Genomic DNA, 12,365 nt, shown 5'->3' with positions numbered 1-12,365 from the left:
ATTAAAATCTAACTTGTATTTTTATTGTAATTTTAGCATGTACAGTAATGGCCAAAAGTGATGTCCGGCCTAGAAAAATTGACCTTCACTTTTTGCTTAATTTATAAAATATTTGCTTAAGATTTTGTAAGCATATTGCGTAGTTGTGCTTGAAGTCATTTGTGTTATCTGTGCATTATTTTTGTCCAGGCTGTCATATAAAGCAACTATGATTATTAACACATGCAAAAACAAGAGAGAACCAACAAAATATTAATAACTGATCATGTTGTAGTTAATGGATGCTTTTTCCTGTGAGCTTTTTGCTTTTCTATGCATATATATAAAAAAAAAACGCTAGTTGTAGTTTACAACTTTTTTGTCAAATAATTTAGTCTTAATCTTAATCAAGTTTAGTATTTTGTTCTACCCTTATAGTTCAAATATAAAATATTTTCATCATATTTTGATTTATTAAAGTCATTAACAAATAAATCCCCAAACCAATCCCCTCCGGACATCACTTTTGGCCACCACTATACGCCTCTATTGGTTGGCAAAAGTGCATGATCATTATAATTAATAGATTATATAGTGTAATACATATGAAAAATAAATATCTGCTATTAATATGCATCAATATGTCTTTATTTATACCCTTTAATATCTATCTATAGCCAGCAATAAGAACCAACAAACGTAATATGAAAAAATTGTATTCTGTTTTTTATATATCATGTTTATATGCAGAACACAGCATGGAATCTAATGTTTTTGGGTTCAACAAAACCAACACTCTGAGACATACTTGTGCAATAAGAAGATTTGAAATAATCCAGACAATTGCCCTAATCTCCCACATTCCCTGCGACTGTGAGCAAGTGGTCATGTGCAAATAATGTCCTTCTTGACCTAAACTGTTGATTCCATCTCTGTACTATGTACAGTTTCCTCCACTTCCTTCTGATCGGCCCATCCGACAGCATGCCTGCAGGTCTTTTCTTTAATCTTGGTCAGCTCCGACTCTGGCTTAGCCCTTTTAGTCGGATTACAACATAGCTTGGGTTTGCATTGACTTTGACAGGAAAGCTCACACCGGGAATCACCAGGTCCTTCAGAAATGGAAGAAAACTCTGGCTGAACAGTAGTAGCATGGATGTCTTCGTCATGGAAAATGTCTTTAATGCGTTTGGCTACGTCCATGTAAGTAGCTGGATCTGCGCATTTGATGTGAGCGGTTGCAATAATGCGAGACCCAGCCAGCTGCCAGATGTGCAGTTCATGAACGGCAATAACACCATCCAGGCTCCGTAGTTTCCCATTCAGCTTGTGCATATCGATCTGTTTGGGAACCGTTTGTAGGAGGATCAGTGCCGACTCCTTTAGGAGAGGGAAAGTTGTGTAGAGCAAAATACACACCATTATTAGACACAGCATTGGGTCCAGATAAAGCACCCAACATGGTCCGGCTACAGATACGGTTCTTGGGGTCCTGTCGTGCGGTTTGGATATGCTCAGCAGGACTGTGGTATTAACATGTTGATGGTCAGTCAAGTGGGTGCTACGGCAGGGGTTGAAACAGATTTCGTCAGGTTGGCATGGCGTCCACACAAAAGTGAAAATCAAGGCGTTGACTACCACAATGACGGAGCCTAATGCATCGCCGAGCACGTGCAGAAACACTCCACGCATGTTCAGCTGCGACTCAGAACTGCGATCCAGGTCCTCCAATGAGCCGTTGGCCGTGATTCTGATGTTCAGGCTGTCTAAAAAAAGGAAGACCACAAAGTGATCATAAAAATAAAGACGAAGAGGAAACTAGAAAATGTATAGAAATTGCACTTAAAAGAGGCAACAACTACAAAAACAACAAAAAAAATATTCAATAGCACTGAAAATGTCAAGAGTTTTATATCAGCGTTCCCACACTTTCTTCATTTCAATGTTTTTCCCATTACTTTTCCAGTCGTGTGTGATGTCTGGATACAGATTTAACTACAAAATAGCTACACAAATTTATGTTTACTATAAACATTTCAATAAGCTTTTTAAGATATTGTACATTTTGATGACTCTTCCAGGCCTTGAAATCATACTTTTGATATTTAAAGATTTTCCAGGACTGTGGAAATCCTGTTTAGGTTTTATTAATTCCCACGTTTGTTTGTTTTATGACAATAAAAAATGCAAAATTCCCCAATATTTCCAGGTTTTCCAAGACTGTGAGAACCCTTAATTTTACATGGATGTGTTGTATTACAATGCTCGGCCAAAAAAAAAAAAAAAAAAAGAAAGAAAAAAAAAGTCGCTGTTGGATTTAAATAGGCAAATTCTTAAGAGGTTATGATTAGATAATTATTGCAATGATTATTATGTTAGCATTTTATATGTTTGACAACAGTTTTTTTAACATTAATTGATGAAGTGTGTAGCTTTTCATTTATTAAACAACCATGTAGGAAGACACATCATGGCCATATTCCAAGATGACAAAGCCAAGATTCATCAGGCTAAAATTTAGAATTAAACTCTAACTTAAAACTAAACTCTTGCATTGTCAATACAAGATCTTGACCAAAAATTGATGCACCTCTTAATGGAAATAAACTTGCGATGTTATTTCCATCAAGAGGTGATTTGACATGATGTGTCTTCCTACATGGTTGATTAAGAAATGAACAGCTACACACTAGAAACATAATAATCACTGCAATAATGATCCAATCATACACTGTAAAAAGTGAACAGTTGGATCAACTTAAAAAAATTACTTAAATTGGTAACACCTAAAGAAATTAAGTTTTCTCAACTTAAATTATCACGTAAAACGTAAACGTAAAACGTGATAATTTAAGTTGAGAAACCTTAAATTCTTTAGGTGTTACCAATTGAAGTAATTTTTTTAAGTTGATCCAACTGTTCACTTTTTACAAGCATTTGCCTATTTAAATCCAAACAGTGACTTTTTTCTTTCTTTTTTTTGGATGGGCAGTGTAGCCTAAATACAATTATAATGAAAAAGCATAGGCTATATTAAAAAAAAAAAATTTTTTTTATTTTTTTTACAAAAGTTAATTTTAACACCTACCTGATTTCAGATCAGAAGTTTGATCTCCTTGAGAACTGCTGCTGTTTATCATAAGATTGTGTTCCTCTTTATGCGCCTTTATTGGTTTTTCATAATGTCTGCTTTTTGTGTTGTGACCATGAGAGTGTCCGTGTCCCCGATGAGAGTGACCACCATGAGAGTGCCCGTGCCCTCCAAACCCCGCGTGTCCGTGGAACAGAAAAAGACCAAGTACGTTGACCAGTAGACCAGCAACGCCAACCCAAATGACCACGCGTGGATTCTCAATCTCATGAGGCAGCGTGCAGCGCTCGACGGCTTCCAACAGAATAGTGAAGCAGAGGGCCGTCAAGAACACGGCGTTCACTAAAGCTCCCATCACTTCTGCGCGGATCCATCCAAACGTGTTTTTACTTGTGGTTTGAGTTGTCTCCGCAAAACTCACGGCAATCAAAGCCACTATCAAGGCTATTACATCCGACAGCATATGAAAAGAATCTGACAGCATTGCGAGAGATGCTGTTATCCTGCTTACCACAACTTCAACAATGAAAAACACAAGCGTTAAAGACAGCATACACAGCAAACGCACACGGTTCTGTCCCAAACCCATTTTTGTCTTCAGCGGCAAATAAAATGATATTTAGTTTAGCGAATAGTCTTTTAAAATAACATACAAAAACAGGTTTAGATGTCTATGGCATGAACTTTTGTCATAAACAAGAGATTAATGTTGAAAATAAACGCGTAAATGCTGTTGCTAATGGCAACTTGCGAATTATCCGTTGCGCAACGCACGCACTAAAGAATTCAGCTCAGCGAAACATTCATTCATACTTATTAGAGAGAGACACCGGCCGCCATAGACTGGGGATGGAATAAAAGACGCTCGTGAATCTCCAGGAGAAGTTAAACGAAACTTGAGACTTTGCACCCGGACCGGTAAACTTCTCCACACGGTCTGAGCGGGGACGCGCAGTCCCATGCGTCCCCATTGGCCGAATATAACTGTGTGCTGAAGTCGGAGTCACATGGTCAGTGAGAACACATTCTGCTGTCGGTTGGACAATGCAAATCATAGCAATCAGTGCAAATGAATGAAAATTACTCCAAGGTGTGCATACATTATTTACAAAAGAAATAAAGTAGGTAATAAAGAAAGATCATCATTATTACCTAGAAACTTAATTATTGTAATTCTGAATCAGTAGGCCTACTTTGCACTAACATTTAATAGCCTACCTGTTCGGATTGACTATATTTTATTTTATTTTATTTTATTTTATTTTATTTTATTTTATTATTTTTGGGGACACGGACACTGATGCTGTAAGAAAATAATAAAAAAATATACAATAGGTAAACATGTATTATAATTGCAAATTTTTATAATTTTTCATTCGTTTCTTTTAACATGTTCCTCCTCCTACACACACACACACACACACACACACACACACACACGTTATATATAAAATTCTGTCAGATGTATATAAATGAGGACATCTGACAGAATTGAACAGGTAAAGGGTGAAACAGTGTGTAAAACATGAATGTGTTTTCATGTTTTATGGAGACTTTCCACAGACATAATGATGTTATACTGTACAAACTGTATATTCTATCCCCTAACCCTAAACCTACCCATCACAGAAAACTTTCTGTATTTTTACATTACATGTAGACTTTTTAAAAAAAAAAAAAAACCCCATCACTTAGTCTGATTTATAAGATGTTTTACTCATGGGGATCAAAATATCCCCACAAGGACAAGGATTTGGGATATTGCCATCTTTGGGGGGACATTTTGTCCCCATAATGTAGGGTTTACCAGGCCACCCACACACACACACATACACATACACAAACACACACACACACACACACACACACACACAATATGTCCTGATTTAATAGGTCAAATATGGTGGTAGCCACTGAAGGCCCATATTAACATATTAACATTAGACTAGTGCCTATACAGTTACGTACAGTTATGCATTATACAGAAGGCCACTGTATGCACTCACAAAAAAAAAGCCATAAGATAAGGCTTGTTTGTATCATCATCATTGAGTTTTTATGGTAAAATTCATAGTTGCCATTTTTCCATTGTAAATTTAAGTATATCAGTCTTATCGTAAATGATGTTTTAAGCTATTAAAGGGCTTGACGTCTCAAACCAAACAATCATGAAGGTTATTAGTCAAATAATAACCTAATTATTGATAGGCCTGAACTGTTTAAGCCATATACAATGATTTGCTCTATTATACTGACTTGACTTCTAATAACGTAATCACCAGTAATCTTATCATTGAATAATTATAACCCACACCGAATGCGTCACACCTCACGCAGAGAGAAAACACGCGATCTACCTATCAGCATCACGCCGCCTGTGAGCGCGCTCTGCCTATTGTCTGTGAGGAGCAGGGCGTGTGCACTGTGCAGCCAGAGCTGGAGACTGAGAGGAGATGCGCGAGACACGATGCATGATCGGACTGTAATGATGGCGTTGGACCAAGATGATCTGCGCTCACTTTTTCATGTGACGGACATACATTTTGCTGCATTCAAACGCGCATTTGTAGCCTGCATATGAATGTGCGTATTTTATTTAATCGTTCCTTGCGTCCATAACACTGCAGAATATTAAAGACGTAAAGGCTTTATCATAAAAATGATGAAGAGAAATAGCCTATTGCGACCACGCTCCATGTCGATTGGCAAAAAATCAGAGGCGGTTAAGGTGGTGGTGCGGTGCCGCCCTTTAAACAAGAAGGAAGAGGCGATGAATCGAGAAAGAATTGTTGAAGTAGATGTCAGACTGGGACAGGTGAGCGTGCGTAATCCCAAATCATCCGGAAGCCTCGTAAAAACATTCACGTTTGATGCTGTCTATGACGTGGGTTCAAAACAATACGACTTGTATGACTATGCATGTAAACCTCTTATTGACTCTGTTTTGCACGGGTTCAACGGAACTATATTTGCTTATGGGCAAACTGGGACTGGCAAAACATATACAATGGAAGGTGTGCCCACAAACCCTGAGACGAGGGGAGTCATCCCAAATTCATTTCAGCATATTTTCACTCACATATCTAGATCTCAGAACCAACAGTATCTCGTGAGAGTGTCTTACTTCGAAATATACCAAGAAGAGATACGAGACCTCCTTTGCAAGGACAACAATAAAAAAATGGAGATCAAGGAAAATCCAGACTTGGGCGTCTATGTCAAAGATCTCTCGTGTGTGGTGACTAAGAACATAAAGGAGATCGAACATGTCATGAACTTGGGGAACCAATCAAGATCTGTCGGATTCACTAAAATGAACGAGCGTAGCTCCAGATCTCATGCGATTTTTGTCATAACCATTGAATGCAGCGAAATGGGGATTGATGGTAAGGACCACATTCGTGTCGGAAAGTTAAACATGGTGGACCTTGCCGGCAGTGAGCGGCAAAGCAAAACAGGTGTGCAGGGACGAAGGCTTAAAGAGGCTACGAAGATAAACTTGTCTCTCTCCGCTCTTGGAAATGTTATTTCGGCTTTGGTGGATGAGAAGAGTACCCATGTTCCTTATCGGGATTCCAAGCTCACCCGGCTGTTACAGGACTCCCTCGGAGGCAACGCTAAAACTGTTATGGTGGCCACCATTGGACCAGCTTCATGCCACTATGAGGAGACTCTCACCACACTGAGGTACGCCAACAGAGCAAAGAACATCAGGAACAAGCCAAAGATCAATGAGGACCCCAAAGACGCCCTGCTCCGCGAGTTCCAAGAGGAAATAGCCCGCCTAAAGGCACAGCTCGAGGAACGAGGGATGCTGGCAAAAGAAAGGAGGAGAAAGAGGAGAAACAGTATGAGGATTACGAGAAGTATGAGTAGCGGAGAGGTGGAAACTCAGAGAGATGGAGAGGTTGGGGTCGTTGAGACAGTTCGGGAGGAGAGTGTGGAGGAATATTGGTGGAAGCAGCAGATGGCCAAGACCTCTGCCAATTACAAGCCAGATATTAGCAGGAAACTTGGAACGGTAGACGTGAAAGCAAAGACTGTGGAAGAGTTGCTGAAGGAGCAACAAGCTATGGAAATTATTATTGAAAAATACAAGGTTAGTTATTTCCACATGACTTTTCATGAAAATTATACACCATATCATTCATAAATCATATCATTACTGTGTGCCATGGTTTTTTGTAGGTTATGGAAAGTAAGCTTCTGGTTGGAGGGAAAAACATCATTGACCACACCAATGAACAGCAGAAAATGCTGGAACTGACGAGGCAGGAGATTGCTGAACAGGTAACTGTAGTACAAAATTAGACATATGCATATCTAGATCATAATACATAACATAAATATCCTTTAAGGATTAGAATCTCATATGTGTGCGATAAATCCTTCTAGGATAGACAGGAAAGAGAGATGCAGCAGCTGATGTTTGATCAAGATGAAGAGACGATTGAACTGAAAGAGACGTTCTCCACTCTACAGCAAGAGGTGGAATTTAAGACGAAGAAACTTAGAAAGGTGCGTAAGGTCACAATTCATCTCCACACTATGGAAGCTCGTTTCCGGCACAAAATAAAAAAAATTGGGACTTTTTTCTCACAATTGCATGTTATAAACTTGCAATTGGGGATTCTAAAGTCAAAAAAATGGTCAGAATCTCGCAATTCTGACTTGTAATGAATACTCAATCCTGATTAGGCAGTCATGGCAATCTGCAGTCATATATCTTTCTAAAATGACTGCTAAACTGTAAACAGTCAAACATCTCTTAGACTGTGCTAATGTCTTTCTTATCACTTCATAGTCTCTGTTTTCTCACATAATTCAATCATTTTGGCTCAAATCATTTTATACCCAGGAATTAATTTATTTGGTAACTTGTCATGTAACAAGTTGGATAATGTACAATAATTGCATAACCCTGGTTCCCTCGACAAAAAGCCAATAGGATGTTTCTATTGGCTTTTGGATTATTGCAGAAAATAAGGTCCGTGACCAACAACAGTTTATGATTCTTAGACGTTTTGTTCATCAAGATAAGATAATCTTCACAAATTAACACAACTTTTATGAATTTTGAAGCCTAAATACAATCATATTTAGTAAAAAGCTAAAGTAATGCCATAAATGAACTACACCATGCATGACTTCAATGTCACCATCACTAATCTTCCTACAGCTCTTTCAGTCTTTATTTAAAATCTGTAATTTGGAAAGAATAGTTTGCAAGAGTGTGAGTGTAAACACAACAAGACTGTAAAAGTCAATGAGTTTTCCTGTTCGGCATGAAGACGTTTAAAGTCCCTGACAACTTCTGTATTCCCATTTATCCACTTGCTAGCAACCGCCTTTGAAAGAAAACACCCTAATCAACTTTCTTTCACAAGTGGGGTATTACTCATTTACATGCACTACTCATTTACAAATGTTGATTATATGAATAAAAACTATATTTTAAGTTTATTGCAATATATATATATATATACAAACATTTCAGTATTTTGAGAAGGTATAGAGAACAACACGATTGCATCATTCAGTTGGCTTCAGTGGGCGGAGCTAAAGAGCTATTTTGGCACATGTTGCTTTTCCGACTCTCTGATTGGTATAATTTTCTGTAGAGAATCATGGGTTATGTAGTTTTTCACCAGGAATTCCACTGATAATTTAAAATGAGCTGAAATAATGCGGGCTGATGGCTTTAGCAGAAGCAAATACCATGGATTAACAACATCGTAGTCTCTATAGGTTTATAAGTTATCATTCAAAATCAATTTCCTTATGGAGTTGTTTAATTCTGGAACCCAACATGGCATGGCATACTTCCTTTAGATTCCTTGTTTAGCTTGTGTTTTATCAGTCAGTTTTTGTCACATTTTGAATGCACTTTGAATGCACTTTTTTAAATTAGGTTTGTAACATGGTTATATTTGCAGTTCTGTACATTGTATTAACCATGTTTAATATATTACAGCAACTACTGTATGTCTTATATTTGAGTGAAATATAAGAACTCCTCTTGCTCCTCTCAGTTTTACAGTAAGCTGCAGTTGGTGAGGTCTGAGATTGGCGATATCATCAATGAACATGTCACAATGAGGCAGGAACTGGAGCAGACAATGAATGAGCTGACAAGAGAGATGAAATTCAAGTACGTCCCACTTATCTTCACAGTTTTGTCCTGAAATAAACTACAAAAAGACAAAGCTCCTCTCTGAATGGTTTCGATTTTGTCACATTTTCCCCAGAAATCTGATCATTGAGAACTTCATTCCTCCAGAGGAAAAGAATAAGATCATAAATCGTCTCAACTTTGATAGCGAGGAAGACCAGTGGAAAGTCTTACCTCTTCTCCCTTCAGAAAAGTATGTGAAAGAACAACATTGTTCCAAACATTACAGGACCACGAGGATGATATTCTTACAATGTTTTGTTTTCTCTTATATTCCAGTAACTCCCCTCTTGTTCGACGAAGGCCAACTTCTGTAGTGGGATACAAGAGACCAATTAGTCAGTATGCTCAAGTTGCCGTGGCAACCGGGTCTCCTTCTAGATACAGGGTTGGTATTGTACAGAGATTAATCATTTTTTAAACGTTCAATCATTACGAAAGCATTTTATGATAATAATTAAATTTTTGTGAATTTTAAAAAGACATTACCAATCAAAAGTTTGGAGTCAGTAAGAGTTTTAATGTTTTTCTCATGCTCATCAAGGCTACTTAAATTTTATCAAAATAAACAGTAATATTGTGAGGTTTTAATACAATTTAAAATAACTGTTTTCTATTTATTATTCCTGTGATGTCACATAATCCTTCAGAAATCATTCTAATATGCTAATTTTGTGCTCAAAACATTTCTTAAAGCTACACTGTGTAATATTTTAAGTTGATTTTTAGCAAAAAACACTTTGTTCTTTCAAAATGATACGTTCTCATTAATGTGTAATCAGTTCAACCAACTAATTAAGTATTCTCGTAAGCGTAGAATCTGCCATTTAGAATACATACGAGCGAGTTGCTCGAATGGCGGCAGCCATGTTGCGCCTCCATCTTGAAAATACATTAGCCAAAGAGGGACATACCTGGAAATTCAAGCTTCGCCTTTCGCATTTTGACTCTCAGTGGCCACGTGACGAATGCGAGGGGGAGATTACTCGTGACTGCCGGCAGATTTGAAATAATACGGCCACCGTAGGACTTAAAACGCCCTCGGAATGGGAGGGGCTAGAAAGTAATATTCAGTTGGTTGTCATATACAATTTCACCGCTAGATGGGAGTAAATCCTACACAGTGTAGCTTTAATATAATGGAAACCATGCAAAAAAAAAGTCAGGATTCTTTGATGAATAGAAAGTTCAAAAGAACAGCATTTTTTTTTTTAAATTGAACTCTTTTGTAACATGATAAATGTCTTTACTGTCACTGTTGATCAATTAAAACTAAACAAAAAAACATTTACTGACCCCAAACTTTTGAACTGTAGTGTATATTATTTTGACTAAAAAAAAATCTTCTGTTGGCACAGGCTGAGAACATCATGCTTCTGGAGCTGGACATTTCTCCACCCACCATGGTGCCCTTGGATCTTCAGAGGTCAGATATAAGAACCCAAGACTTGATTCGTGACTTTGTCCATTATAGGAAGAAGTCGACTGCATCACGGGTCATGAAAGCTAGATCGTGGTGAGTACCCTGTATATACCGTACATAATTCAGCTGCTACACAGAAAGCTAAAATGAATTGTCCACATTTAAACCTTGCTCTTTTCTTCCTCCTCAAGGTACCAAGGGCCAAGTCGGTCTGCTTCTTCATCAGCCAGCTCTGGGGCCTCGGGGCCCCAATGCCCAGCCTCAGCAATGGGAGCTTGTGCAGCAACCTACCAACCATGAGCCTGTACAGTGTATTACGCCTGCAAGCATAGAAAGCACACTTAATTATTCTTTGCACTGTTTTAATGAGCTTTAAGCAATGATATTTGTCTGTTTCATCATTTTACAGGGTTAGTTCACCCAAAAATTAAAATTCTGTCATCATTTATTCACCCTCATGCCGTTCCAAACCCGTAAGACTTTAGTTCATCTTCGGAACATAAGTTAATATCTTTTTAATGAAATCTGAGAGCTTTCTGTCCCTCCATTGGCAGCCTACGCAACTACCACTCTCAAGCCCCAGACAGGTAGTAAAGGCATCATAAAAGTAATTCATGTGACCCAAGTGGTTTAACCTCAGTTTCATGAAGCGATGCGAGTGCTTTGTTTGCACAAAAAAACATAATTTACCACTTTATTTAAAAAATATTAATTTCCAACATGCATTCATGAGAGCACTACGACGCGTGTTGACGCGAGAGCAGACGTTGCATGAACGCGTGTTGGAGATTAATATTTGTATAATAATGGTAAATTATGTTTTTTGCACAAAGCATTTACGTCTCTTTATAAAATTGCTTAATTCATATGGATTCGTTTTACGATCTCTTTATGAACTTTTTGAAGAGTCAAAGTGGTAGTTGCGTAGCTGTCAATGGAGGGACAGAAACTCTTAGATTTCATCAAAAAGATCTTCATCTGTGTCCCGAAGATGAACGAAAGTCTATCAGGTTTGAAACGACATGAGGGCGAGTAAATGATGACGGAATTTTCATTTTAGGGTACACTAACCCTTTAATTTGTTAGCATCAAAGCTTAGTTATTTTAAGCACAATTGTCTCCTGTATACTTGAAAAAAAGCTAGTGTATCCTTTTTAAGCTTGTGATGTCATTCTTGAACAGAAATGCAAACAATAAATGTATCATAAACAACGGATCTCTCAATATTTATCACATAACAAGTATCGCTTAGAAGTAGCTGAGGTCTTATAGCACGAAGACATGCTGAAATAAGTATAACTAAAATCCTGAACTCTACAAACCTGAATATCAAACCATGAAAAACATCATATTTCCATATGAAAAAACAAAAAGGCACAAAAGGGGTTTGTTTAATAAAACCATTATACCATAGCTCATATGACTGTATCTTATGACTCTGGGAGGTTAAACACAAGTTTAGGCTATAGGCAAAAGAGCCAGTGTTAACCTTTTTCACACATGCTTATGTATTATTTGTACACTTAAGATTATCATGAAATCAAAACTGACCTTGTTTACTTTATTAATACATGTTCATGTTCTTATAGTGATGAAACAGAAAAAAATAAGGTTAGCTTGGCAATCATACACTTAAACATTTAATAATTGAATTGCATTAGAACAAAATATCAAACCAAATGACAACTCTAAACAAATGC

The 12,365-nt window shown here is 37.5% G+C and overlaps 2 protein-coding genes across 2 annotated transcripts; one reads left to right on the top strand and one right to left on the bottom strand.

Annotated features, from left to right (window-relative positions):
• Window positions 1-607: 607 nt before the first annotated feature.
• Window positions 608-4,023, bottom strand: slc30a1b (solute carrier family 30 member 1b). The gene is made up of 2 exons (XM_079853762.1): window positions 3,068-4,023; window positions 608-1,745 (listed from the first exon to the last, which is right to left on the bottom strand). The coding sequence occupies exons 1-2, from the start codon at window positions 3,657-3,659 to the stop codon at window positions 892-894; spliced, it is 1,446 nt and encodes a 481-aa protein (XP_079709888.1). The 5' UTR covers window positions 3,660-4,023; the 3' UTR covers window positions 608-891.
• A 1,466-nt stretch (window positions 4,024-5,489) lies between these two features.
• On the top strand, window positions 5,490-11,871 carry kif3cb (kinesin family member 3Cb). Its single transcript, XM_079852684.1, has 8 exons — window positions 5,490-7,169; window positions 7,259-7,360; window positions 7,466-7,588; window positions 9,103-9,221; window positions 9,319-9,435; window positions 9,522-9,630; window positions 10,601-10,758; window positions 10,857-11,871. The coding sequence occupies exons 1-8, from the start codon at window positions 5,730-5,732 to the stop codon at window positions 10,963-10,965; spliced, it is 2,277 nt and encodes a 758-aa protein (XP_079708810.1). The 5' UTR covers window positions 5,490-5,729; the 3' UTR covers window positions 10,966-11,871.
• The last annotated feature ends 494 nt before the right edge of the window (window positions 11,872-12,365 follow it).

The sequence above is a fragment of the Squalius cephalus genome (assembly GCF_949319135.1).
Source record: "Squalius cephalus genome assembly, chromosome: 20".
Lineage (NCBI taxonomy): Eukaryota > Metazoa > Chordata > Actinopteri > Cypriniformes > Leuciscidae > Squalius > Squalius cephalus.
The sequence above is the reverse complement of the archived record's forward strand: the minus strand, read 5'-3'. Positions and strand labels throughout refer to the sequence as shown.

What these genes read in the sequence shown, in the direction of transcription:
- slc30a1b (XM_079853762.1), bottom strand. Translation starts at nt 3,659, where the DNA reads ATGGGTTTGGGACAGAACCGTGTGCGTTTGCTGTGTATGCTGTCTTTA. An exon ending in AACTTCTGATCTGAAATCAG is followed by an intron (nt 1,746 to 3,067) that starts GTAGGTGTTAAA and finishes TCCTTTTTTTAG; the next exon opens with ACAGCCTGAACATCAGAATC.
- kif3cb (XM_079852684.1), top strand. Translation starts at nt 5,730, where the DNA reads ATGATGAAGAGAAATAGCCTATTGCGACCACGCTCCATGTCGATTGGC. An exon ending in AGACGAAGAAACTTAGAAAG is followed by an intron (nt 7,589 to 9,102) that starts GTGCGTAAGGTC and finishes TGCTCCTCTCAG; the next exon opens with TTTTACAGTAAGCTGCAGTT. An exon ending in ACAAGAGAGATGAAATTCAA is followed by an intron (nt 9,222 to 9,318) that starts GTACGTCCCACT and finishes CATTTTCCCCAG; the next exon opens with AAATCTGATCATTGAGAACT.